At 45.0% G+C, this 25117-nt stretch overlaps 2 protein-coding genes across 3 annotated transcripts in view; both read left to right on the top strand.

Moving 5' to 3' along the window:
- The window catches only part of dusp3a (dual specificity phosphatase 3a), a 32175-nt gene extending 28908 nt beyond the window's left edge, over window positions 1-3267 (top strand). Inside the window, exon 6 of the mRNA XM_085903027.1 lies at window positions 3126-3267. The gene's annotated coding sequence lies outside the window, so the exon portion shown is untranslated. The remainder of the gene's footprint in view (window positions 1-3125) is intronic.
- Window positions 3268-3930: 663 nt separating this feature from the next.
- On the top strand, window positions 3931-24814 carry meox1 (mesenchyme homeobox 1). Of its 2 annotated transcripts, XM_085903025.1 has the most exons (4): window positions 3931-3998; window positions 14527-15017; window positions 16957-17129; window positions 18408-24814. In XM_085903025.1, the coding sequence occupies exons 2-4, from the start codon at window positions 14534-14536 to the stop codon at window positions 18528-18530; spliced, it is 780 nt and encodes a 259-aa protein (XP_085759151.1). In that variant the 5' UTR covers window positions 3931-3998; window positions 14527-14533; the 3' UTR covers window positions 18531-24814. The 2 variants fall into 2 exon arrangements, with proteins under 2 accessions (XP_085759151.1, XP_085759150.1); XM_085903024.1 differs by lacking the exon at window positions 3931-3998 and having other exon boundaries at window positions 10475-15017.
- Window positions 24815-25117: the final 303 nt, after the last annotated feature.

Genomic DNA, 25117 nt, shown 5'->3' on the forward strand with positions numbered 1-25117 from the left:
AACCTTTCTCTCTTGTCTTTGCTGCCTTTTTTTTTTTGACTGGAAACAAATTCCAGTTCAACTCCCGTTGACTTCAACAAACTACCTGCCAGGTAGACAAGAAACTGGAAAGTCTTCCATTGCCACGTTTGCATCATTTGGCGTGCGTACTTCCCGTCGGCTTTTGTTTGTGCGTCGTCAACAAAAGCGACTCGCCCCTCGCCGCCGCTTTTGATCCTGCCGCCAGCCGCCGCCCGGACGCTTCATTGCCATGTGGAGTCAGCGCAGAAACATTTGTGTGTTAAATGTGAGACGACACCGAGAGACGCCGCCGCCGCTTTGTGTTTCCCTCGTTTGAGAGGGAGGAATCCGGAATCCAAAAGAACAAAGAGAGGGATTTTTTTTTCCCTCCCACTTAAAAACCACAACATTGCTCTTGATTGACTTAATGGAAGATGTCATGCTAGCGTTCGTCGTGGCCTTTTGGCTTCCAATCAAGACGTGATCCCATTTGATCCCTGCTTGATGAGCGCCTTCAAAGCCAGCAAGACAGACAAAAGTAATGAGACAGTCGATTAATGAATGGAGCGGAGGTTGGATGACAGCCTGAATCCCAATTGGTCATCCTAGCAAGACATATTATTAGGCAAGTTGTTTTTGCGGTAACGCTTTGGGCGAGATCCTTTTCTGTTTGCGGAGAAAGCAACTCTGACATGATTGGGGCAAGCAAAAAAAAGAAATAAAAAGGAGCTTTAGAACCCGTTTATTACTTAGAGCAGAGAACAAAAAGAGCGAGGGCCATGCGCAGGTAAAGTGTTCTGCAAAGTGTTTCCATGGAGATAATATAGAGCCTCCTTTGTGTAGGTGAAAGAGAAGACCGCACGGCTTCACTCGTGACAAAGCAAAGCCATCATTTTTGGACTAAACATGTCACAAAGCGGAAAGGAAGGAAGGAAGGAAGGCAGGCCCCACCCTTTTGCTCTACCTGAGTGCCATTGAGGCGTTTGGGGAGGGTGTCACGGTGCAGGATATTGTTACTAATAAAGACCAAAACGCTGCCAGCCAGCTATAATTAATCATGAATATTGCGATTGTGTCGGTAGGCCGAGGCGGGCGGGACCTGAGCGGAACGTGGCCCGACTCCATTCACGGAAACCCCGACGACACGGATGGCCCGATAGGTGGCTAGTCTTGGCAGATTTATTTTAATCATACCATCAGAAAACAAACTTTTGGGGGGAGAAATGCCAAGAATTCAAAAGGCGTTGCCACGTTTCTCCCCTTCCCGTCCAATCTCTCGCCCGGAGGTCCGAGTCCGCTCTCTCCTGGTGTAAACAGGAAAGCTTGGACCGACTCCATTTAACACGCAAGCGGCCGTCCACATGTTTATAGTCTTATATTCCTGCCTCCTTTTGATCCTTACGCCACGCCTGGCGCGAGGACCCGCACGGCACGCTTCTCGCTGAAGATGCTGACTTTGCCAGTCACGTGTGCTAAATGCGAAACGGACAGCCCGAGGGCGCGCCGACCTTCGCAATCGCTAAATGCCATCGTTTGGCGGTACCTTTGCTTACTTTTGCTGTTCCTGCGATTAGTCCAGGAAATGGATGATTATAATTTGGGCCAAATATTTAATGTTCCCATTATTTGAGCGCGAGTGCGTCATGGCCAGCCCACCGCGTGTACAATAACACTGGGCTGGATTCCCACAGTTAGGTTCAACACACACACACACACATGAAGCTGGTTTCTCTTAGCAACATCAAAATAAGTAGGCATGTCAATCTTAAGTAAAACAGCAAAAAAGTCATAAGGAGCCCAAAAAGACAAATAATGTAATTATAGTTTGAAAATTCTGCTTGGCGTTTTTTTAAAAATTTGGGAGAAATTTAGGCCCGGAAGCTAATCAGTTAGCATTGTCTTATAATGCTACAAAGTACTCCCAGTGATTATTGGCAACAAAATTGACAGATGTCACATGGCTCAAATTCCCTTTCACGTTCGGGGTTCCGGAATCCTCAAGCCTCGGGAACGTCACCGCTTGCAGTCCTCCAAGTCACTCAGCAGAAAGCGGCCATGTTGCTCGCAGGGACTGAAGTGCAACATCTGTTTCTCGGCACTTTGTGGCGCACATGTGGTCTCTTAACCTTAACAAAGACGTCTTCATGTGGTTGACCATTTATTTTCCCAGCCAGCAAAGCAGCACGTACGTGCCATATTTTCTAATCAAACCAAAATGCTCTAAAAAGTCCTTTTGTGTCTGATGTGAGGGGAAACCACATGAAGATGCATGAGAAGCTCTTTTAATTCCCCGAGTAAACTCAGGTGGAGCTCGGCGACGTTGGCGAGCAAAGCCGCGCCGACTCACCGGGATTAACGACTGCGCCGCAGCCATTTGGAGCGCGTCGGCATATTGTTGTGTGTGCTGTCAAAGGGTCACAAGCATTCCCGCTGTGCTGCTGAGGCCGCAGATACAGTCCACAGTTGTGTCTGCACATCACCTGGGATGTAAAACGCTCCGGAGTCTTAATTCAACACGCTAATGGACATACGAGACCACTTAGACTACATCGACATTAGGGATGCAGAAGTACTTAAAAAGGAAAGTAAAGCATAAAGAATTCAATTTTTCACATGGATGTTGCTTCGGTGATTTTGCACTTTGACATGAGGCTTATTACCGTTTGCTGTGAAACAACTTCATTGATAGCAGCACAACGTGTGTGTGTGTGTGTGTGTGTATGTTGTGACTTGATGGGCGATATTTCCTCTTGCCAGCTTGCTATTTACAGAACGTCTGTAATGACTGGACGGCCGATAGCAATCTGCACCTTCTGGCCCACGGCCAGTCCCAGACGCGCGAGCGTGACCGCCCCACTGCAGTCTTCCACGAAGACAATGCACTAAGTAGTCGTGGGATTCGCAAGGAATCTGTCGCGATGCGGGGTGACATCTGCAAACCACTACGGCAACATAGAAGGGTGCATCATCTTTTTAAAAACGTCAATCGTGTTGTCTTCTTTTCAATCAATTGTGAAATCGTTCAGCCCTGTCTTCTGAGAAAAATGCAGCTTTATTTTTCTCATTATAAAACTTCAACAGAAATGTGCAACGGTGCGCCACATTCATTTGTTTCCTCTTTTTAGGAAATAAAGGCTGCAGACGAGAGCGACAATACCAGTTTTCCACGGACCGTTGTCGTGGTGGACATGGATAAAGTGGTCTCATGCGACCCGGCGTCTCGCCTCCAATCCAAAACCAGCGGCCGACTCGCAGCTCAGACTTCACCTCCACTTCCTCCCTCATTTCCTGCTCGGTTGCCAGTTGAGTGCAGCACATGTAATTGCCCTGCGCTTTTCTCCACTCGGGCGCACGGGGACTCATCGGCGGTGAACCCAAACGGGCCTAATGATGGCGCTATATCTAAATGACCCCCACAGCACCTCAATGTGTTTATGTCTGCTGGCCAGTAAGTAAACTCTGGCGTTTGGTAGAGAATGCAGCAGATCTCTATCGGCCCCTCTGTTCAAATTTGCGCAATCCAGAGCACATGAAAATACATCATTGGAGGGAGAAGTATGACCTAACTCCTCTCTGGGAGGTGGACGACATGGACACGGCAAACTTGAGCACTCGCAGCCAAAGGGGATTTAGTGAGACTGAACACTGCAAGCTAACTGGGTGCGATCCAACAAGAAAGTGATGGAAGGAGGCGAGCGAGCCAGCAAACCAAACTAACTGCACCCAAAATGTCAGCAGACACAAATATTAAAAATAATATTTACCAAAGGTCCACCTCCCCATAAGAGAGAGAAAAACATACTACTTAGCATGTGCTTCTGCAAATATATCAGCTCAGGCTGATTGTCGGTGACACACGCATGACGTCTTGACAACACCAAACCATCAGAAGTGCCAGCCAATGACATCATGGTCGTCATTGTTGAACATCGACGATTATCTTGTGGAGAAAGAAAAAATCTTGTGAACTGCCTGCTGGAGGGACTGTCGACGTAAAAGTAAGTGGCAATTTTATTCCCTTTAAAGCTTTAACACCCACGCACCCACGCACACAAACACACACAAAGACCAGGTCATTTTAGCTAGCTAAACATTTCCCATTTGGAGGCCATTTTGCCTCTAACCCTTGCCCACACATTCACATTGAACATCACAAAGCAGGGGTCTCAAGACCCAAACCGTCAAGACTTTCGACGTAAAGGTAAGTGCATCATCTTCTCATCCAGGCTTGAAGACACACCCACACCCACAAACCCCAGGTCATTTAGCTAGCTATACATTTCCCATCCGGAGGCCATTTTGCTGCCAACCCTTGCCCGCACATTCACATTGAACATAAAGCAAGGGGTCTCAAAACCCAAACCGTCAAGACTTTTGACGTAAAGGTAAGTGCATCATCTTCCCATCCAGGCATGAAGACACCTGCACACAAACACAAAGACTAGGCCATTCAGCTAACTAAAAATGTCCCATTTGGAGGCCATTTTGCCTCCAACCCTTGCCCAAACATTCACATTGAACATAAAAAAGCAGGGGTGTCAAATGTAAGGCCCGTGGGCTACAACCAGCCCGTGTGGATATGACACACAAATTGCAATTTTTGACCAAATTGAATGTGTTGTTAATTTTGCCCACAGGAGGGGTGCACTGACACCCAGCTAACTAACGACTGACCTGAACTAAAATGAGTTTGACATCCCTGATTTAATAAACTTTCTCACTCTTTCCCTCCTATCTGTTAATGTTTTTGCTGGTGGTTGCTGTCATTGCCACTGGCGCTGATGTCTTGTTGTTGCCACTGCTGCTATTAGGGCACGACCGAATAATCATTCTGCCAATTAAATCAACCGATTCTAGCTCTTTTCAAAGTAATCAACATCGGCCCAAATTTGGCTGATTATTACTGATTATTAAGGATTATTATCCTAAGTGAACGGAGCAGTCCAACAGGTAAGTTTGTGAATGGAGCATTCCAACAGGTAAGTTTGGGAAATGAACAGTGGCTCAACATTTCGTTGTTTTTTTTTTTTCTTTGAAAATTCGGCATCGGCCTAAAAAAATTCATTTCGGTCGGGCCCTAGTTTCTTGTTTTATACAGTATATTTCATATTGTTACCATTGATGTTGCTTTCGCTGCTTCTACTATTCAACGTATGCCTCTTTGTCTTTCTCTGCTCATGCAGAACTCTTGATACAAACTCACATCAAATGAAAATATGCCTTTAAAGCACCGTGTACTAAAATCCAAAATGCTCTCCTGTCTCGAGGGAAATTTAAAAATCCGACGTGAGCAAGTGAACTTCTTTTGTGAAGTTTCATTTCAATCTTGCGCTCCCCCAGAGTGATTAGATCACCACTTTTTCGACGGCCAAAATCTCTTTTCAAAGACATCCTGTTGAGTGATTTATTAATCATAAGTTATTTTTATTCAAATCTCAAAACCTTACTTAAAAGGCAATTAACCTCTAAAATTATTTTGCAATCTACTTTTGAAGTTAACGTGAATGTAAAATGGATCATTAATAACCCTGCAGTGAACATGATTAGACTGTGCTAATGTACTTCTATTAGCTGCGCGTCTGCCAGGTTCCTTACATGGTTCCCATCAAGTAAAGTCACCAACAGTCTAATTTGAAACCCAAATAATACTTCCGACCCCAGCGAGAATGCAAACAAATCCATTCCGCCGCGCCCGCCAAAACTAGGGAAAGCGGCGCCGACGGACATGATGTGAAGGCCCCCATCAGTGGCCTGTTCTGGCTGGTCGGACGGGGAAGAACATTTGCTTTTGTTGAATTTGTGTGTCCGACACGCCGAGTAATTTCTCCCACGCTGCTTTGCCCCTCGTTTGGTGGAGTGTCATTCTTCCTGTGTGGTTGTGGATAGTTGATATAGATATCAATGGACTGATATTTCCTCTCCTTTTTTGCCTCTGGGATGGTTTTCTCTTCTCAGTGTTGGCACCAGTTGCTCTCTCCGAACCTGCAACCTTGTAGCGCAAGGTGATTAAAAGCATGTGAGAGATGAGGCAAGTTCTGGAATCGTTTTTCCGTATGAGCTAAGACCGCTAAAGTCCGCCCCTGAATAGAGCCTGCGTGCGGCAGGTGCCGGAACGGCAATGTTCCCCTTACAATGTCACCTGACTCTGGGGGTCCGTCAGTTGCCGTGGCGATGCTGGCCTGGGAATAGTTTGTAGTCGAGGTGGACTGAAGTAGAAGTACACATTGTTGCGACTTCACTCTTTGAATGGAGCCACATCCCTGCGCGGACAACGATGCTGCGGCTTGCTAAAAAGTGTCATGTGATGACTTCAACCGACCTGAGATGATGTCAGGGACTGCCATTAGCATCATCATCAGTCACGCTGGCGTTTAAACTGTCAAACTTGTCGCTCCTCAAGCGCGCCATCCAGTCAGCGGGAAACGCCGCCAACTGCGCACCGCGCTGTTGACATCATGGCGCTTGTTGGCGGGGCAGTTGAGGGGGGTGGGTACTGTACTTTATATGCTGAGCGGAGGGGAAGTCAAAGCGAGCCGTCGGGGTGACTAAGAGGAAATTGTCGCGCTATCAGAGGAACACAAGCCTGATTAGAAGTGGGCCATTATAGTGCAAGGCACAGATAAGAGCGCTAAAGGCTTTGGGCCAACCATACACTGCAGATTTCCAAGATTGTGTCTCACACAGCAGTTCAACCAAACGCCGCACTCCATCACGCTCAATTGAAACACCTGGACACTTCATTAGGTACACTATCTCGAACCCTGCCTATTCAGGGTTAAAATCTCCAAGTGTAATTCACATTTGATATTTATATGACGTGTATCTAATGTCTTCGGTTTATCAATTTGCACGTTACGGAAGCCAACTATGCCATCACATTCTTTTAAGAACACTAAATCACTTGAACGGACAACTCTTTGTACTCTTATCAAGAACATGAAGACGATTTATTCAAAGGCTCATCATCAGTCTGCTATATTATTCACATTTATGGCTCATTTTAGTGTTATCTGGTGCAGACTAAGGACCACTTAGTCAATTAAATGGATCTGGAAGGGCCACCTCATTGGAAAAAGGCCTTTTTTATCACCTCAATGTCCATAGTGATGTGTGTTACACAGACTGGCTTTGAGTGTGTGGATAATTGAAATTTGTGTCATTAGTGACGCCACACGCTCTTAATTCATTGTAAAAGATTCATTCTTAACATTTTATCGTCTTCATTTGTATACCGTTTCCACTAGGATAGACTTGGCCTGTGTATTTAAAAAAAAAAAAAAAAGCCCTTGAACACAAACGTTTGCCCACAGCTCCCACTGGTGGCGCTGTGTGCAAACATGCATCAGAATCCAAGTTGGGAATAAAAACAAAGCTCGCGAGCCACCAGGAAGTCCACTTGGGAGGAAATGGCACAACACTGTTTCGTAATGTCGGCCCTTCCTGGCGCCGGTGGGGTATTGGGGGCCTCGTGCGTTCAACGACGTAAAACAAACACGATACACAAATTGTGTGTACGATGCGGTCGCGCCCGGCTTGCCATCAATTGGAGTCAGATGTTTGTGGCCAGAAGATGAGGACACAGTCATAGGTGGCTGGTGAGAAAGCTGCAGCCTTATTCAGCTAATTTTAGGTTGAAAATGATTATAGAAAATAAATAAAATGACTAAGTATAATTACAATTCCTGCCATCCCCTACCTTTTATATCAAGGGAATTGTTTTATTGGACGAAATAAAAGTCACTCTCACTCGCGTTTGTTCTATCAAACATATTTGTCCGTTCTCCAAAGTTTTCACAAAGCTAATAATAAACACGAGACATAAAACAGCAACATGCACTTTTTATGCTAATTGCACCTTTAACCGTGCCAACACGTGCACAACACATGCAAGAGACCAACAATTGCGCGCCACTGCGCCCCCTGCTGGACAAATGCGTCTTTTTCTCACCATTTTATTGGATGGACAAAAGTATTGTGACGCAGCTTACAGTCGCACACTGAATAATTGTCCTCCAATGGTTGTTGGATGGCCAGTTGGAGATGAATTTCTATGGCTTGTTTGTTGATTTTGCCTTTTCTTAATGTTTAGCTGTTTTTGTTGAAAATGATGACAGCTAACATTGGATAAATGTTACATTCTATTACCCCGATTGGAGACAAGCGGTGAAGAGATGGACGTATGTCATTGTATTGGTTAGAAAATAATTTTAAAGCATATAATTTAAATGATGATTGATAAACGTCCCTTTTTTAAAATTTACCCGAGGGCCACATTTGACCTCTAGGTGGGAGTGTTGTCCTCCAAACTGCCTTCAATGCAGTTTTTTTGAAATATGAAATATCTTTTTCTAACTATAAAATCATTACTATTCAAAAAAGTTTTATAGCATCATTATAATTAACATCATTAACATAGCCTACATTGTTTAACCGTTTAACCCGATAAATGAGTTACCAAAAAAATAGGTCTCAACAGTGCAAGGTGCGAATACGTAAATCTTTTTTAATTCTGTGTTATAATTTCCAATAAACTACAGCAAATAATTCCCTCAGATCTTTTCTATTTTCTCCAAGTCCTATAATATTTCAATACTTTACAAATTCTCACATTGCACATATCCAGGTGACTTATTTCTACCGAATTTCAGTTCAGCATCATCATGTCAGCAGACAGAAAATACATCCAGGACTTTTCTTGAAAATATGGCATTGGACAATTGGAAATGTTTTGTACCCTCCTGATGACCTGTGCACCGCGTATCAGGTTAGATCTTACATCATATGCGTTTACCGGTCGTCTCTCGTCTCCACACGGGCCTCATGGCACCGCCGCCGCCGACACACGAGCCCGTGGGCGAGCTGTGTCTGCTTCTGCTCAGGTCAAAGTGAAAATGATGCCGGACATGTTGTCCTCTCGGGGGGGGGGGGGGGGGGGGGAGTTGTGGTTGTGCTGCTGATAGAGCCAAAAGCAGGGAAGTGAAAACCTTTCAATTTATGTTTTATTACATTTATTTGTTTTCTACTTCTACTTGTTTTGATTGTATGTTTTTGAATTGTTTCAAAGTGACCTATAATCTCTCTTTAAGCACAAACGCTTACCAGTCCATGTATTATTTTTTGGGGGTTAAATGAATGCCCCAAAAAGTCAAGTTGGTTTATTTTTTTTTTACCCGTAGCTGTGACCAGCAAGGAGCTATTTTACAAAAGCACCGTCAGTGCTGCCAAGTCTGCGACTTTTCCGACCCCTCTCGCGGCTATTTTTCAAAAAGTCAACTAGCAACTCAAATTCCTGCTGAGAAACGGACAACATAAGCGGAATCAGTTTTCACGTTGTTTTCCATATGACAAGAAATGAGCCTATTGTGAAAGACATTTATTTATACATTGTAAAAACACTCATGTATCCACAAGTTAGGAATACTTGGCACGGAGTATTTACTTCTTACCCGCAAATATTTTGTTGATGTTGCTCTACACATTAAGACCATGAAAGCTGCAACATTAGCCTAATCATTATATCATTAGCCTAATGGTTTGAATGGGCAAACAAAAAAGAAACAACTTTTAGTGTTTTGTAGTTTCAGAAATAATGCTGATACGCTTACGATAGCACAGTTAGCATCGTAGCTACTGTGCAGGTGTGCTGTACCCAACGAAGCGGTAGTTGTTGTTTCCAAAAGGGACGTGGAAGATGTGGATTTGAAAGTCTTCCCAGAATTCTTTGCTGCCTGGCCAGCTAATGCGTTTAGCAGCATCATATACACGCAAAGCTCCAGTGGCCTCAAACCGGACGGACTTGGACGAACTTTACTGTTGACATCTGGAATATTCTTTGCTTTCCCTCCTCCTCGTCTTCTTCATCTTTTGTGAAAGCATCAGACAGATAAATGTTTGAGTGCACAAGATGGCGAGCGTTCATGGCGGCCGTCACTCGTCATTGACATCAACTCATGTCACACTCTTAATGTCCTATCAAAATCACTTAAGTCTTCATTGCCCAAATGACATCATGACTTCTAATTGTAGCTTCTACACAGTGTCAAGCATAAACTGGTGTTCTGTTGCACACCCTTTTTTTTGTGCCTTTTGGGGAATTTTCCAGTTCTTGCTGCCGTGGTTCTCTTCTTCCTAAGTCTTTTAAGTCCTTACGCCTTGCCTGCCTGTTTGAGCCTTCTGCTCCAAACTCTGATCGGACCATGCAGGCTACCACGGCGATTTCTTGCCTACCTGCCCGTCCCCTTTTCCTGACAAGGTGATGAACCAAAAATGTCTTAAGCTAAACCGAAACAAAGCTGAGGTAATTTTTCTATCTTTGAATATTGAACCACGAATATGCTACGAATATTTGTACGCTACTCTTTCCTAACAGTGAATTCTTTATGTCTGACATGGATTTTTATGGGAAATCATTCCATGGGGGGGGGGGGGGGGGGGGTCAGGATTTATTTTATTTTTTGAAGAAGAAAGGTTTCTGAGTACCTTTGTAGACTTGGCTTAAAAAGAGATACTTCCTGTCTCTTTGTGACACTTTAGGGTGTCCTATACATTGCGTGCGAGCAGCCCGATGACTGAAACTCAGCCGCCGTGTCGGCAAGGCGCCTCGGGAACCCCTCAAAGATGATGCGCTTCTGTTTGAGGGGTTCTGCCGAGCAACCCCTCTGAGAGGCGCCCCGCTCTATGCGGGCCTCTTCAAAGACTGACTGCTCCCCAAGCAGGAAGTCCAGCCCTGTGCTGCTGCTGCTTGGAAGCGGGAAGGAAGGTGATCTGTGATCATGTCACAATGCCAAAGCCCACGCATGCCAATGGTCTGGAGACACCTCCCAGCAATCACTCTTTTAATAATAAAATATGATCTGGATTACTACATAATAGCAGAGAGCTACAAAACACACATATATGCATTATTGGCATTTTAAATTTGACAACTGACAACTATCCTACTGTGCTGCCCCTGTTGTATTGTAATATAACAAATGAACTGAACATTATGAATGTGAACTCACAGATGAGAAGAAGTGCATCTTGGGAGATTCCCTCCTTAAGCCAGTTGTGAGCATGAACTCCACAAGGAAGCTTTTTCACTGGAAAAGAAGAAAGGTTCCAATCAGTCCAATCAGTTGCTAAAATCAACTCATTTGTCCCGAAGAGCCACAAAGCTGTTCCAAGTGCAAACCGCTAGAGAGCAGTCTTTGCGGAGCAGCTATTAAGTCATTATGTGTTTGGAAGAAAAACCTCAACGGCTGCCAGGAACATCTCAGCGTGCAGCAGCAGGCCGGGGAAAAAGAGATCTTGTGGCGCAGTGTCAATGAGATGTTTTCATTGTTGTAACTCAAAACAACACGGACTACACTCGCACACACGATTGTGGTCAGCGCGCTGAGGGGTGACGTCGTCTTTGTTTTTTTTTTTTGTTTTTTTTTATTTCTTCCTAAAACAAACGACAATCCTAACTCATGTCTGAGTTTGTACATTGTTGTGTTAGCACTTTTAGGTCACGTTAGCACTTCTTTACAATGCACAAGATTGTGTCATCACTTCCCTCGACAGTGTAAAAGGTCACTTTAGCACTTCTTTACACACGTACAAAGTCCTTTTAGGCACAAAATTAATTTCTAAGGAAATGTCGCTGCTGTCGCATTCACATCCATGATAATCATTTTAGCAAAACACATCGCCAGCTACTGGCCTGGCATGCTTATTATAGAGTGTCGGCGTGAACTGTGATCCGATATAGTAACTGTGTGAATATGCAAAGTAACACAACGATGACAGTTTTATGACCCTCAGTTCAAGGAAAAGATGGCACGGTCGATATTATCTTGCGCAAAGTTGCGGGCTAACTCTCACTAACGTCACTTAGCCTTGGATGCGTGACACGCCGCTAATGTACCTTCACTACGTGCACTCTGAAGGAACCGTTGCCTGCACGTGATTGCAATCATGCGTGATCGTTTGCACGTGTGAGTGCTTTATCTCCCCTGCCACACGCACGCACACGTAGCGTTGAATGTGGGTAATGTAAACAGAGAGCGGAGTAAATATGCATATGTTTAATTGAATCCCACATGGAGCCTCGGGGCTAATAAAGTCAATTATAGTAAGTAGTAGTCTTTTCACATTTTATGAAGCTACAGTAGTCTCAGTAGCCAACTCTTGGACCATTATAGTCATTATGTTGTCTATGTTTGGCTAAACGTCCTTTCCGAGTGAGACGTGATGTCGTGCTTGCGTAATTTCTGCTCGAGACTTTTGGGGTTTTTTGAGGGGGTTGTGATGTCAGAAAGTGAAATGTCGGCACCGGTCACGGTAGAGGTATTCGACCACGTGGACAGTTTGTGACCTCATCTCCCACTTCCTCGGTTACGTTTAAAGATGCACCCTAATTGCAAAATAACTTTATGACTAGCGTGCGGACTAGCGCACAATGGGAACGTGCTATCCAAATGCTCCCAATGACAAACACGTGGCCTACTATGCTTCTTTGTTATTGTTGGTTTTGAAGGACAAAACCGCCAAAGCACATTACTACTGGAAAGTTTTAACCCCCCAATAGAGTTGTTATACTAATTTGCCTAACTTCTTAAATTCTTAGTAATATTATTCCGGTAGTATCTCTGACTCTCTCCCCCTCCATTTTTTGACTGAACCTTCCCAGCACAGTAGCCCAGTCTGATGCGTCAGTTCCCAGGTGAACATAGTTTCACCAGAGGTTTTACCTGTCAGACGGTCAAGATGAATGAAGACTCCTAATCCTGACACTGTGACGGAATACGTACACATGCGCACAGGCTAGCTGAGAGTGACAGTAACAGGTTGTGGGCCTGCCAGCCAGGGGGATTTGGAGATGTGACTCATGGCCAGTTCATTTATTTGCAATGCGTCACATACATTACTGAGGTGTGTTTCTCTTAAAAGAATCACATGCACAACAAATTGAGTGTTAAGAATAAACACCCAAAATATAGTTTTGTCGTTCAAATATTATCAGTGATCAGCAGCTGACAAAATCGACATCAGTTTCATCCCGTGTTTTCTTTCTCTGAAGCTAGCTGGCTTATAAGCTTAACATTGTGTGTTGTGGAACAGTTCCACATTTACCAGATGACATCACGGCATTTGTTTTGCCGCTTTGCAGGTCATCCTCATGAGATTAACATTAGTTATGGTTTATTTTCATGGCTTCTAATTGGTATTTGTTGACGACAGATCATGACAGGAGCGGTGTGGAACTTATCAGCGCAAATAGACCCAGACTCCCATCACACGCTGACACACACATACACACACACACACACACACACACACACACACACACACACACACTGCGGCGTGTGTGTATTTACTCAGCACACACGGAGGGAGGTGTTCTAATTGATGGCGACACACAGATGGCCGGCGGCCTGCATGACCACAAGACTAGTGTAGGCTGGCTCCCCGCTGTGCGGCCAGTAAAAAGAGGCGGCGATGCTTCATGGCTCAACAATTCACCGGGTGAACGCAAAGGCCGTCCTCCCATTTGCCTCAGACTTTGGAAGCTTTTCCACTTTTTGTGGGAACGCGGCAAATCCCGAGTTCACAACAATTAAAAAGTAAGCTTTACGAGAGCATGTGGGAGCGAAGGGCGAAAGTGACTGAACTAGAAAATTCTGAAAAAAATTACAGATGGCGATTCATTGCGGCATATCAGACGATTGAGTCATGCGTATTACAACGATCCATCCTTGTGCCATTGAGCGCTTTAAAATTTGGTGATATTTGAGGGACGTACGTGATCATGACACAGGTTTGGGTAAGCAAATTTGGTTCATGCGGCTACAGCTGTTTGCTGTGTGTTGAAAAAAAGACAGGAAGCATCCACCAGAAGACTTTCCTTTTTCCCCAAGCCAACATCCCACTCATGTTGTTGAATCACAGCCTTGAATTTCCATATCGTGCATGTCATCGATGTGGGAGAGAAAAAGGGAATGCCGCCAGGTGGATTTGCGCGCCATCGAAACACAGAGGACAGCATCCGGGGGTCAAAAAGCAACTTAAGGGGAGTGCCCGTGAGCACAAGGAGCTGGAAAGGAGTCGGCCGGACTTCTCCCATGTGGGTGGCTGCTTTCTCGCCGGCAGACAATGTCCCTTTTAAAATGGCTGCGTCTGGAAAGCCCATTAGATGTGCATATAAAATTTCCCTTGTGATTAATACCAGTGGATGCGGCAGGCCAGCTACTCCAACATGTGGCCGAAGGCCTGCGGACTCCGCCTCCGGGGTGTCGCGTTTCCCCCTACCATAAACTGGCCGTGCTTTCCCACCTTGAGGAGGAGGGCTCACTGTCAAGGAGGCCTCACCAGACCTGTGAAAAGGGCTGGCCCCGGCACCTCAGCCCAGCAGTTGAGCATCCAGCTCTAGCAAGCCAGTCCCAGAAAGCACCCGAGGACCCCGCAGGGAGTGCGAGCGACAAGGGGGGGGGGGGTCACAGAGGCGTCGCGTCCTCACGCCGTCAAGAGGGACTTCATTGATTATTTTTTTTTTTGCCAAAGTGCCACCATGGACCAGCCGGCCAGCAGCTGTATGAGGAGCGCCCACTCCAGCAGCCCTATCTGGGGGTGCATGCGGAACCCTCACTCGGGCGTCCCAGGCGCCAACCTGCAGTCGCCCTACCAGCAAGCCCCTTTCTCCTTGCACCAGAAGCCAGAGTTTCTGGCCTACACGGACTTCTCCGGCTCCTGTCTGTTGCCGCATGCCGCCGCCTACCCCCGTGACGACAGGCTCTACCCTGACAGCCAGGGAGGCTACCAAAGGCCCGACTGGCACTTCAACCCTTGCGAAACGCGGGGTCGGGCCCTTGAGGCCTGCCCGCCCGTGGTCGCCGCAGTCGGGGAGGGCGCGGGGTCGGAGCTGGACAGTGTGGGAGCCGAGCGACTGCCGGGGACCTTGCCTGGGTGCCCCGAGGGTGAATACTCGCCTCAGAGCGTGGCATCGGGCGACTCCGACAAGAAGAGCGGCGGCAAGAGGAAGCGGGATGGCACAGGTGAGGGGACACACTTCTCACAAGTGTTAATTTATCATATTAGTTGTAACAATTTTACGATTTAATTCCAAACGGAATATTCATATTTAATATTGATAGCTAGATTCTATTATATATCTAGCTAGATATGCATATGTAGCAAATATATATGATATATAAAATATCTGTAAATGTATCTAAGATATTGCTATATTCTATTGCTAGCTCGATAGCTAGCTACTGTAGCTAGATAAATAGATAACATTATTAAACTGTTATTCTTTTAATACATTTCTAATCACTCAGGTTAAAGGTCTTAATGTGTAATTGTACAATTTCCAAATGTGTAAATCTATTAGTAAGTCTATTATTGAGTTGTCAATGCACAAAGAGCAATGGTAGTTTTCTCCCCACAATGTCATAAGAACGGCAGCTAATTTATTTTAATTAATTGGCAGCAACAGTTGTAAAATTCCCCCTGCATCTGTGAAGTCACGCTTCTGTGCTTGGCTGTCAAATGATGTCAATTGGTCCACAGACAATTTGTGGCTTCCACTCAAACAGTTTGCATGCCCCTTCGCCGCCCGCTCGCTTTTGCAGCAGCTGGCTGTGCGGAATATTTATTGGGGGTGGGGTGTCGCAAGGTCCCGCCAGGTGTTCGGTCCCGCAAGGACGCCGCCGGCCGACCTGAACGCCATTAAGCGCCGACACCTAAACTTAAGTGTTACATTTCTGGCGATTTGTTTTGTTTAAGTGCACCATCTGCACTCACACATGTATTGCTGCACATCTGGATTTGCAGAAGTTCACTTTCTGGCTAGAACTTCTGGCAAAGCTAACAGTTGTCAAATTAGCGTTGTTTGAAAGTTAAATACGATGACGTCATTTTGTTGTAGTTCATAATATTCAATCATTCGTGATTTGTTTACACCTTTAATAGTCACTGCAGCCCGAAGAGCTTCTGTTTTTAACGATTTAAATGCAGTATTTGTAAAAAGAAAAAGATAAAAACTGAATTAATATATTTTCTTGCGCACATAAAGAGACCCCGAAATTTAGAGAGAGATTGATGTGGTGTTAATAATAATAATAATAATAATAATAATAATAAAAAGGGCGACAATTACAATTTTCAACGGACAATGTTTTTTCACGGAGGAACATTTCATTAAATGATTCCTTGTTGACAACTTGAATTTTTAGATTTTTGTTTTCATTAGAAACAAAGTTGTCATAGAAACTTTATTTTTGGAGAACTTTTTTTGAGTTTATTGGGGGGGGATGAGTTTTTTTTTGTTTTATAGATTTTTTTTGGAAAATTATTTAAATTTCTTTAGAATCAAATAACATTGTCGCAGGATCAGCTTCAAGTTGCAAATAATGATAACAATCTTATATTGATGCGACTATTATATTCTAAATCTTTTTTTAAAACTGCTATTTCTGCTGTGGCTTTTTCTGCCTTAAAGTGACATTGTTAAAATATGCCAACCCCTGTGGAGACGTTTGAGGCTTCTCCTGATGGATGTGTTGTCAGGTAGAGATGAGTTAATGTAGGGGTCTCCGCGGGACTCACACACACACACACACACACACACACACACACACACACACACACACACACACACACACACACTCAGCCAGGACACACACTCATCTTTGTTCCTTTGTTGGCAGCTTTAACGATGTTCCGCCGCATTCCTCCACTAAGTCGGTCCCCGTGTGGCTTGCGTGGCCAAATGGACAAATTAGCCAAATGTCGACCCCGCTGTGTGCGATTCTCGGTGGTCCTAAAATTACCGTGCCCTGACCGTTAAAGTTTGTTGGTGTCATAAAAATTAAAGGCGCTAATATATATATATATATATTTTATTTTTTTACCCTTGATCGGAAGTATTGTCTTGCTTAAAAAAATATATGTATCCCAGCCCAATGAGTTCCTCTTCTGATCCTCTCCCAGACACACCGGAGTCAGGGTGCAAGGCCGACACTAACTGCAAGGCCCGCAAGGAGCGCACGGCCTTCACCAAGGAGCAGCTGAGGGAACTGGAGGCCGAGTTCACCCACCATAACTACCTGACCCGGCTGCGGCGCTATGAGATTGCAGTCAACTTGGACCTCACAGAAAGACAGGTATGAGACCGTAAACAATATGTTGGTATGCCTGCATACGTGGGAAAGGAGAGACGCTCATGAAGAGCTGCTGTCAGCAACAGCTCACACCCAGACACTCGCATGCCGACTTGCAGTCATCACTTGCCAATGCAACAGGCCCCGCCTCTTAAAGGCACTTAAACAAATTGCATCACATAGCCTACAATTACGTACTAAGCTAGCAGTTTGTGATAATCAAATGCAGGCGGACTAAAGCTAAAAAAAATATTTGGCTTATTCGGTCTGTTTTTCCTCAGTTTGAGAACCAGTGTGCTAAAAATGGTTTTTGCACACATTGATGAAAACGTCATCAGTACAAAATGAAGTTTGGCCAGTATTCCCTTTGCAATGCAACTGGAATCGACGAAAATAAAACCTCTTCTCCCGCTCCTTCCGTCACACAAAGTCATTGCCGTAGTCCAAATTACAATGAGCAGATGTTTTCCTGCCCGGACTCTTGCGGTTCTCTCCGCATGACGTGAGGCTTTAGTGAGGGGGCGCCATCAAACCGGGCCGGCTATATTAAAAAGTCCGGTGTCCCGGCTAATGAGACAGCGGTGCCACGGTGACCGCACGGAATGGCCGTCTGCTTCTCAAAATGGAATTCCCAGACAGCTGGAACGCGACGGCGGCCGTGTTCCATCATCGACGTTGTTGTGATGTCCTTTCCATCAGTCGTCATGAAGGACAGTGGACGGCAAAGGGGGATCAGGATGTTGGAACACATCAGATGAGGATGGATGAGGAAGTGTCCATGTCCAACTTCTACAAACTTGATCCAAAAAAATGAAGGAAAAAAATAAAAAGGATGATCAAGTTCTAGTTTTCCATAAAAAAGAGGACACTTGTGCTGGCGAGGTGCCTTCTTGTTTGGATTTGGCACATTTCATTTTAAACGCTATTTTTAGATCCTCGGTTTTTCATAATTAAAAAAAAAAAAAACAAGCATGAGTCGAAGCAAGAAGCGCTCGAGTGTCACCATCCACTCATTTGTTGTGATCCATTATGAAGAACTTCCTGCAGTTCGCTGCTATTCTCGGTGTCAAAGTATTTCCTATTGACGAGTAAGGAAGATGAGTGAACCGACATCCTGTCTCGGTAGACGAGATGATATGTTGAAATACAGTCTAGGCGCGAGCTGAGCGAAAGAAAGGCTTTGCTTTGTTGTACATTGAAAAAAAAAGTTCAGATTCTATCTTAATACGGCCATACCAAAAATAAACCTATTACTAATAATGTATCGTATCTTTTCTCCAGGTAAAGGTTTGGTTCCAGAACCGGCGGATGAAGTGGAAGCGGGTGAAAGGCGGACAGTCGTCGTCACCCAACGACCTGGAGAACGACGACATGGACTCGGCCGCCTCGCCCAGCTCTGACTGAGAGGCGGCAGAAAGAAAAAAAAGGGAAGGCACCAAGATGGAACGCTGGTCAAGTCTGACCTCGCTACGAAGGAATCCAACAATTCCAAAGACTATTTTTAATTTGTGTTCCCAGGAAGAGAAGTACGTGTGCTTTTCCAATGTACATAGTTGATTGATGTTCACCATGATCTCAGTTTTGTTTGTGAGCCATCCATCTTGAATATTGTGAGAAGCCTCCTGGATGGGCAAGACTGGATGTCATTGCCATTTTTGTCACGTGACTGCAACAATCTGCAGAGACTCAATAAAAAAAGTGCATTTTTCTTTCCATGTTTTTTTTTTATACTGTTTGAATATTAGCGATAAAAACAGATGTTGACTTTTTTTTTTGTTGCGCAAATAGAATAAATCCTCTGCAATAAAACTGGCAAAATATCCTCAGCATTTATTTCAAATGCTGCACAAACAGACACAAAATGAGTTTCATGAAATTATTTTTCATTAGCTTACACTGTGCTTATTTTTTTCCGTAAGAGAATAATACAGTTGATCTGGACATCCCAGGTGGGGTACAATGGCCAAGTCTTTCTGTGTGGGGGGTCACATGAGCTCATCCTGCCTAATGGGGACCATGGCTGCCCATCCAACACAAGGCGTCGCATAAATCCACGGTGGCGTAATTATCATTAGTGATGTCACGCAATCCTCTCGGAATGAGTCGCAGTCATCCTGTAATGCGTCTTAATCCCAGGAAATGTTTTCATGCTGCAACAAGCATTACTCACACCTGACAGTGAACCCTATAGTCAGCAATTTGTGTGTGTATGTTTGTCAGGCCGTTGTGGGGACTCGTTTTTCTGAAGCCGTGGCTTTCTCTTGTAGTGTCCTCCAACGACATCATTCTTTCTTGTTTAAAGTTAGATTCATTTATAGATACACATAGTGTGTCTGTCAATACTATATGGCATAGTGGGGACTTGTGGCCTGACCTCGAGGGTGTTGCTACTTCCTGTCCTAAAAGGTACCTGCGAGGCTGTTACATCATCGTTTGGATGGAGAAATAAAATAAAATCGCGCGTATGTCTTTTGCGTCCGATAGCATCGGTGTCATTCCGGGCAGCGTCTGACTCCCAAAACTGAAGCCGCCGCACGCTCTTTAGTACGGAAGCATCTGGATGAGGCCAATTTGATCTCAACCTGACTGAAACTAGACAAGCCCACGCACAAGGGAGAGGGGGAGTGCGAGGTGGGTCGGCACCAGAGGGAGATTTAAAAAAGAATCTTTCTGCCTGACCACTTGCGTATGATGGAAAAGGGAAATAATAGGTGGGTATGGGCGAGAGGACGGCTTCTCAAGTACAGGATGTTGTTGTAGCAGGTAGCCAGTCATCCAATTTCCTGCTTCCCAAAGAAAACAAGCTTTTGAACGGCGCAATCGTACAATAGCGGGCCTATGCTCGCCCCGCGGACTACCAAACAAAGCCTTTGGAGGTTACTGCCCTTTGGCTCCGTCTGGAGGGACCGTGTTGGCGGGAGCAGGACGAATACACGCACAGAGCAGAGGTCAAGTGTTACTGTACGCCTGACCGGTGCAAACCCCCCTTTGCAGCTGCTGGGGGTGGATCCTGTGCCCACCCCCCACATCTGAACCTCTTTCAGACTCTATTATTGTATTAGGGCTAATAGTAGTCCAAATAAACCATGTCCAATTGTAATCATAGTATTAATATCAGCAGTGTAAACTAATGAGGCTGGAATGTTGTTCTTGCGCTGTGGAGGCTTCTCTTAAAGGCGCAGCGCGGTCAAATTAATGGATTAGTTGAGTTTGGCGGTTTGTGTGATTGCTGCATGTTGAGGTAGGCATAACATTGGTTTCCTCTTCCATTTAGCTGCGGGAGAGACTAAATATTATCTCATAGCTTCATTTTTTTTTTTTTTTTTTTACTGATTTGTAATGACCTCATTTGAATGAAAATGAGGCCGAGTGATCATCTTTATTTAACCTGCCTGCTAAATTGTGGCTCAAAATTGACCTATGGTGAAGTCATTGGTGTAATCAAGTGTGAATATTGATTGAAATTGTGAATAATGGATTTAATAATAAGGTGTGATTGGTTTAATGATTCCCCCAAACTACAAATATTGCTTGTAATGGTGAATAATGTGGTAATAATAAGGTCTAAGTCATGTTTATTAGACCTCACCATTCCTTGATACTTAATAACATACTCATCCTCTCACATCACCTTAATTGCTTTTGAATAGACGACTGAAAATTTCGCGTTTGTGGCAGCAAAGGCATGTTGCAGTTTTGAGAGCAGCTGCGCACTTTCCATTTAAAAAAAAAAAAAAATGTTTCCAGTGATGAATGATTCATGCCGAGCAAGTCGCTTTCATGACAAGCCGTCAAAGGCCGTTGCAAAGATTGAAAATTACTGGAACAAATTATGAATATTTCACAAGATGTACTTCAGATTTGACTTGCTGGCAGCCTCAATCTCAGAGTGCTACTTCAGATTTTGTTTGTGGTCAAAAACATTTCAAACCGGTCCTTACTGATCCAAAAATCGCCAAAAGTGGTTACAGACTCCAAACCAAATCATTTTCTTACATTTAAAGGCTATAAAAGTAGTTACTGAAGACCCTGCTTTCAGTTTTTACCCTCCGTTTCTCATTGATTTGTACTACTATGTACGCTTTCATCCTCTCACACATGTTAGACAGAACCCAGCCAAGTGCAGGCGTGACGGGGGTTGCTGGGGGGCAGTTAGTGTATGGCGTGTCGGCCGCACATCCTCCCAAGATGGCCGTTGAGTCCAAGGGAAGCATATCAGGAGCATGTGTTTGCATGCCAGTGAGCTTCTTTTGTGGCTCATGTGTTTGTGAGTACCTGCGGGCAAAAAATCCCACCTGATGAGTGCACCCTCGCACATAATGCAGAAGGATCCCGCCATCAAACTCCATCGTCTCTGGTGATTGGCGAGTCCCTCAGGAGGAATAAATACTACACTTTCCGCAGCGCAATCCGTCAAAGCTGAGAAGCCGAAACCTTAAATTATCAGACTTCCTGCCAAATACTGCCCACTCCGGCGTTTGCTGATGCTGACCCGACACCCCCGGAAGTTCGACCGACGGTTCTACACTGCGAAGCATCACGCGACCAACCGCTCCATCACCACGTGAAAACACTGAAGGCCTTGTTCGACAGGAAGCTCACACACTGGCTACTGCTCAGTGTCCGACTACGAAATATTCCCAAATGTCATTGTAATTTTTTTTTTGGACTATGTATAAGTTCCAGTGTCCCATCCCTGGTCTCGCTGCTTCTTAAGTAGAAGTTTGGAATGTGCCCAAAATGGGCTCCAAACCAACACGGCCAACTTTCCGTTCCATTTCAAGCTTGGGTCCTTGAGACTTTTTACAATGACAGATGTCTCCCCCACTGCTGGAGACTTGAGGAGCCCGGAGTATTTTTTTTTTTTTTACGCAGTCAGCTTCCAGTCAAGAGGCCGTGTTAGTCTTTAGTTGTCCCAGGCTCTCTCCAGCAGCCGTGACACTTTTATGATGGCAATCCCCAGTAGTCCCAGTGCACTCTGGGAGCTGACGGGTGATGGATGAGTCCTCTGCTACTCCATGCCACCCCCACCACCATCACCACCAGGACTGCCAGTAAAGGTCGTCCTGTTTAGATAAGAGGGTTGAAAAGGTCGGGCTTGGATTTCTTACTGTCCACTCTTCTGAATTGTCTGATTTTTGGGCACCTTTGCCGATTATATTGTAACACCAGACAGAATAAAATGATTGTCACTGTAGTTGGTGTACATGATCAAATTTCCATAAATTGCTTTTATTAAAACTGCGTTTATTAAATGTGAGTTATTAGTGTCTCCACCCCTTTTTTGCTTCATAGTCTCGGCATGCAGGTGGACCGTTTCATGTGCTGTTCAACAACAGGACAGTAAAGAACCCAATACGTGATTTTCCCTGACGTATTGTTCACGTATGATGTCAGCAGTCGGAGTTAATCACCAATTAACCTTTTACGTTAGCACGAAAGGCAGTTTAACGCGTTTCAGGGCCGCTCACGGTTGCTGAGCATCAGCCGCACGTTTAACGGCCCACCCTTGTAATAAATTCCAGGGATTTGGGTTTCCACAGAAACTTTCGGACCTTGAGAAGGCAGCTACTCAAGTACAGGTGTTGTCATTAAAAAAAAAAAAAGAAAAAAAGGAGGATCCAAGGCCGCATGAGGGTCATACTGTCAAAAAAAAGCTGCAAGTAGGTTTACATTTTTGTTTGAGGTGAAAATGTGCTGCCGGGCGTCGGAACACAGTAAACACACTTTAGTCATGGGAACAGTGAGGCAAAGCTTTTATAATGTCCTCAGCCATATTTTTATGTCTGCATGTGGAGTCACGCCAGCTTCTTCCATTGGGATTCTAACCACATTTATAAATAATTGGCAGCGCTGAGAAGTTAGGTCAATTTTCCAGGTATCTGTACTCCCTTTTTTTTCGGACTATTTACTTTTACTCCTTGCATTTGAAAACTCATATCTGTACTTACTTTGACAAAATGTGCTTGTTTGGAACGATTTTGTAAAGTTGTTAAAACCTAAAGGACTGCAAGTCAAAGTGTTTAGTAAAATTGACTACTGATTAAAGTTGATAAATAAAGTAGCTTTCATATAAATTGATGGTTCATTTGCCTTTATTTGTGCGTAAGCCGAACCTAAAAGACAAATATTTTTGTATTGTAAATGTGATTTCATTTATTGTTTGTTTGTTAAAAAGAAACACGTGGGGAGAAAAAATCATATTAAGTTGCAATTGCAGTTTATAAAGGATGCCACTTTTGATCAATTATTTAAAAACTGTACTTTTTTACTCTTATTTGGTAAAGGAGTTAAATCATTACTTCAACTATTACCCTCCACTTTTATACATAACTCACGTCTGTTTAAGAACAAAGTGTGAGTACTTTTGCCACCTCTGGTAATTGGCTGTATTGGGGAATAATACCTCACCGGCGTTGCAGCTGACTTCAATAAACGGACATGCAGTCACCCACTTGAAAGAGCGCAGACGTTCGCTTTTTTTTTTTTTTTTTATAATGGCGTGCAAGCCAATAGGGCGCACCAGTTCTCGGCCTGGCTTCTATCCAAAGCAGCCTCAGGAGAACCAGGCGGTTGCGTCCCACCCACCTCCAGCCCCGCATCCGTCTGCCCGTCTACCAGCCGGGCCCCGCGAGGCCTTTGCAAAGCCTCTCGCGTGACTTTCGAGTGTGTGCGGGAGCCTGGCGTTTGTTATTTTTCCCCGCACTCACACTGTCTTTCATCAGAACGTCGTCCCGCAGCCCACAGACTCTCTCTCTCTCTCTCGCTCTTACTCGGTATACGGTTTCATGGTCTCGGGCCCCCGTCGGCTGCAGCACGTGGGCGGATGATTTCTACCACATGGGAGCCCCGCGAGCCCACGCACTCGCTGGAACAATAGCCGAGCTGTCAGTATCGGCCTCGAGCCGGAGGAGGACGACGAGACGGGCGGGAATGAGGTCAGCATCCTTCACACCCGCAAAGAGTAAAAACACATTACGTGGCGGCGTACACGTGAACCCTCAAATCTCATCTGTTGCAGTACGGCCAGAAGTCTTAAGTATCAATGGCTAATATTGGCAACCTCCACCAGTACCCAATAAATTGACACTGCTGTCAGCTCAATAATGGAGATGCTGGTTAATTTTTGTGGATTTAACCAATGACAAAGCAAAGCGGGCAGTCAAAAACTCTCTAGACTTTCTTTTCTACCCCTTTGTCATAACTTAGAACAGCAGCATCAAATTTTCACTGGAGTCCTTTTTTCAACATCTTTACGAAGCCGGAAGCGTTTTTTTCTCCGACGACCCAAATCCTAGTTAAAACCCCAAGGATTAAGCCCTCAGAGCGCAGCCGTCAGCCAGCTGCAGGGCCGTTGGAATCGCACTCCGACTTCCTGTGACACCTCAGCCTCCCCGACAAGTGAGACACGGTGTTCCAGACACTTGTGCGCTCTGCGGATACTTTGCGTGTTAGCGAGTTGGCGGGTGAGCCTCCCCCGTCTAGGATACGGTTTTATTCCGCCGTGACATTGTTTGTCAGGTCGGATGTGGATTCTGCCGGGGTTGAGGAACGCCAAGTTTTTCTTGGACAAAGGGCAAGACGATAGCCCTGCACCGTCTACCCTTGGTGTCTGTTTCTGGACAGACATTTGGCTCACGTCCTCTTAATTGTCTGGAAGCAAATTGAGGAAAATAGCAGCCGGCGATAGGATGGGAAATGGGAAGTAGGGAGGGGGAGGGGGGAAAGGTGAGTGAAGGTAGGCTGGGTGAGGAACAAGGAGCAGGAAAGCTGGCCGGAGAGCGTGGAAGGTAGGGGGGTTCGCAATGGGTCAAAGCGTAACAATATGCGTCTAAGGCCATTGTGTGATGCTGCTAACATCCACGCCCAATGATTGCACTGGGAAAAAAGTCCTCACACACTCCCAGAGAGAGCGAGAGTTCATTTTTGTTCCCGCTCTTGTTTCTTTTAGCATGCAATAGACACGTTACCATTCTATCATCTGATGGTAG

The sequence above is a fragment of the Syngnathus leptorhynchus genome, chromosome 22, assembly GCF_054491065.1.
Source record: "Syngnathus leptorhynchus isolate UIUO chromosome 22, UIUO_Slep, whole genome shotgun sequence".
Taxonomy (NCBI): domain Eukaryota; kingdom Metazoa; phylum Chordata; class Actinopteri; order Syngnathiformes; family Syngnathidae; genus Syngnathus; species Syngnathus leptorhynchus.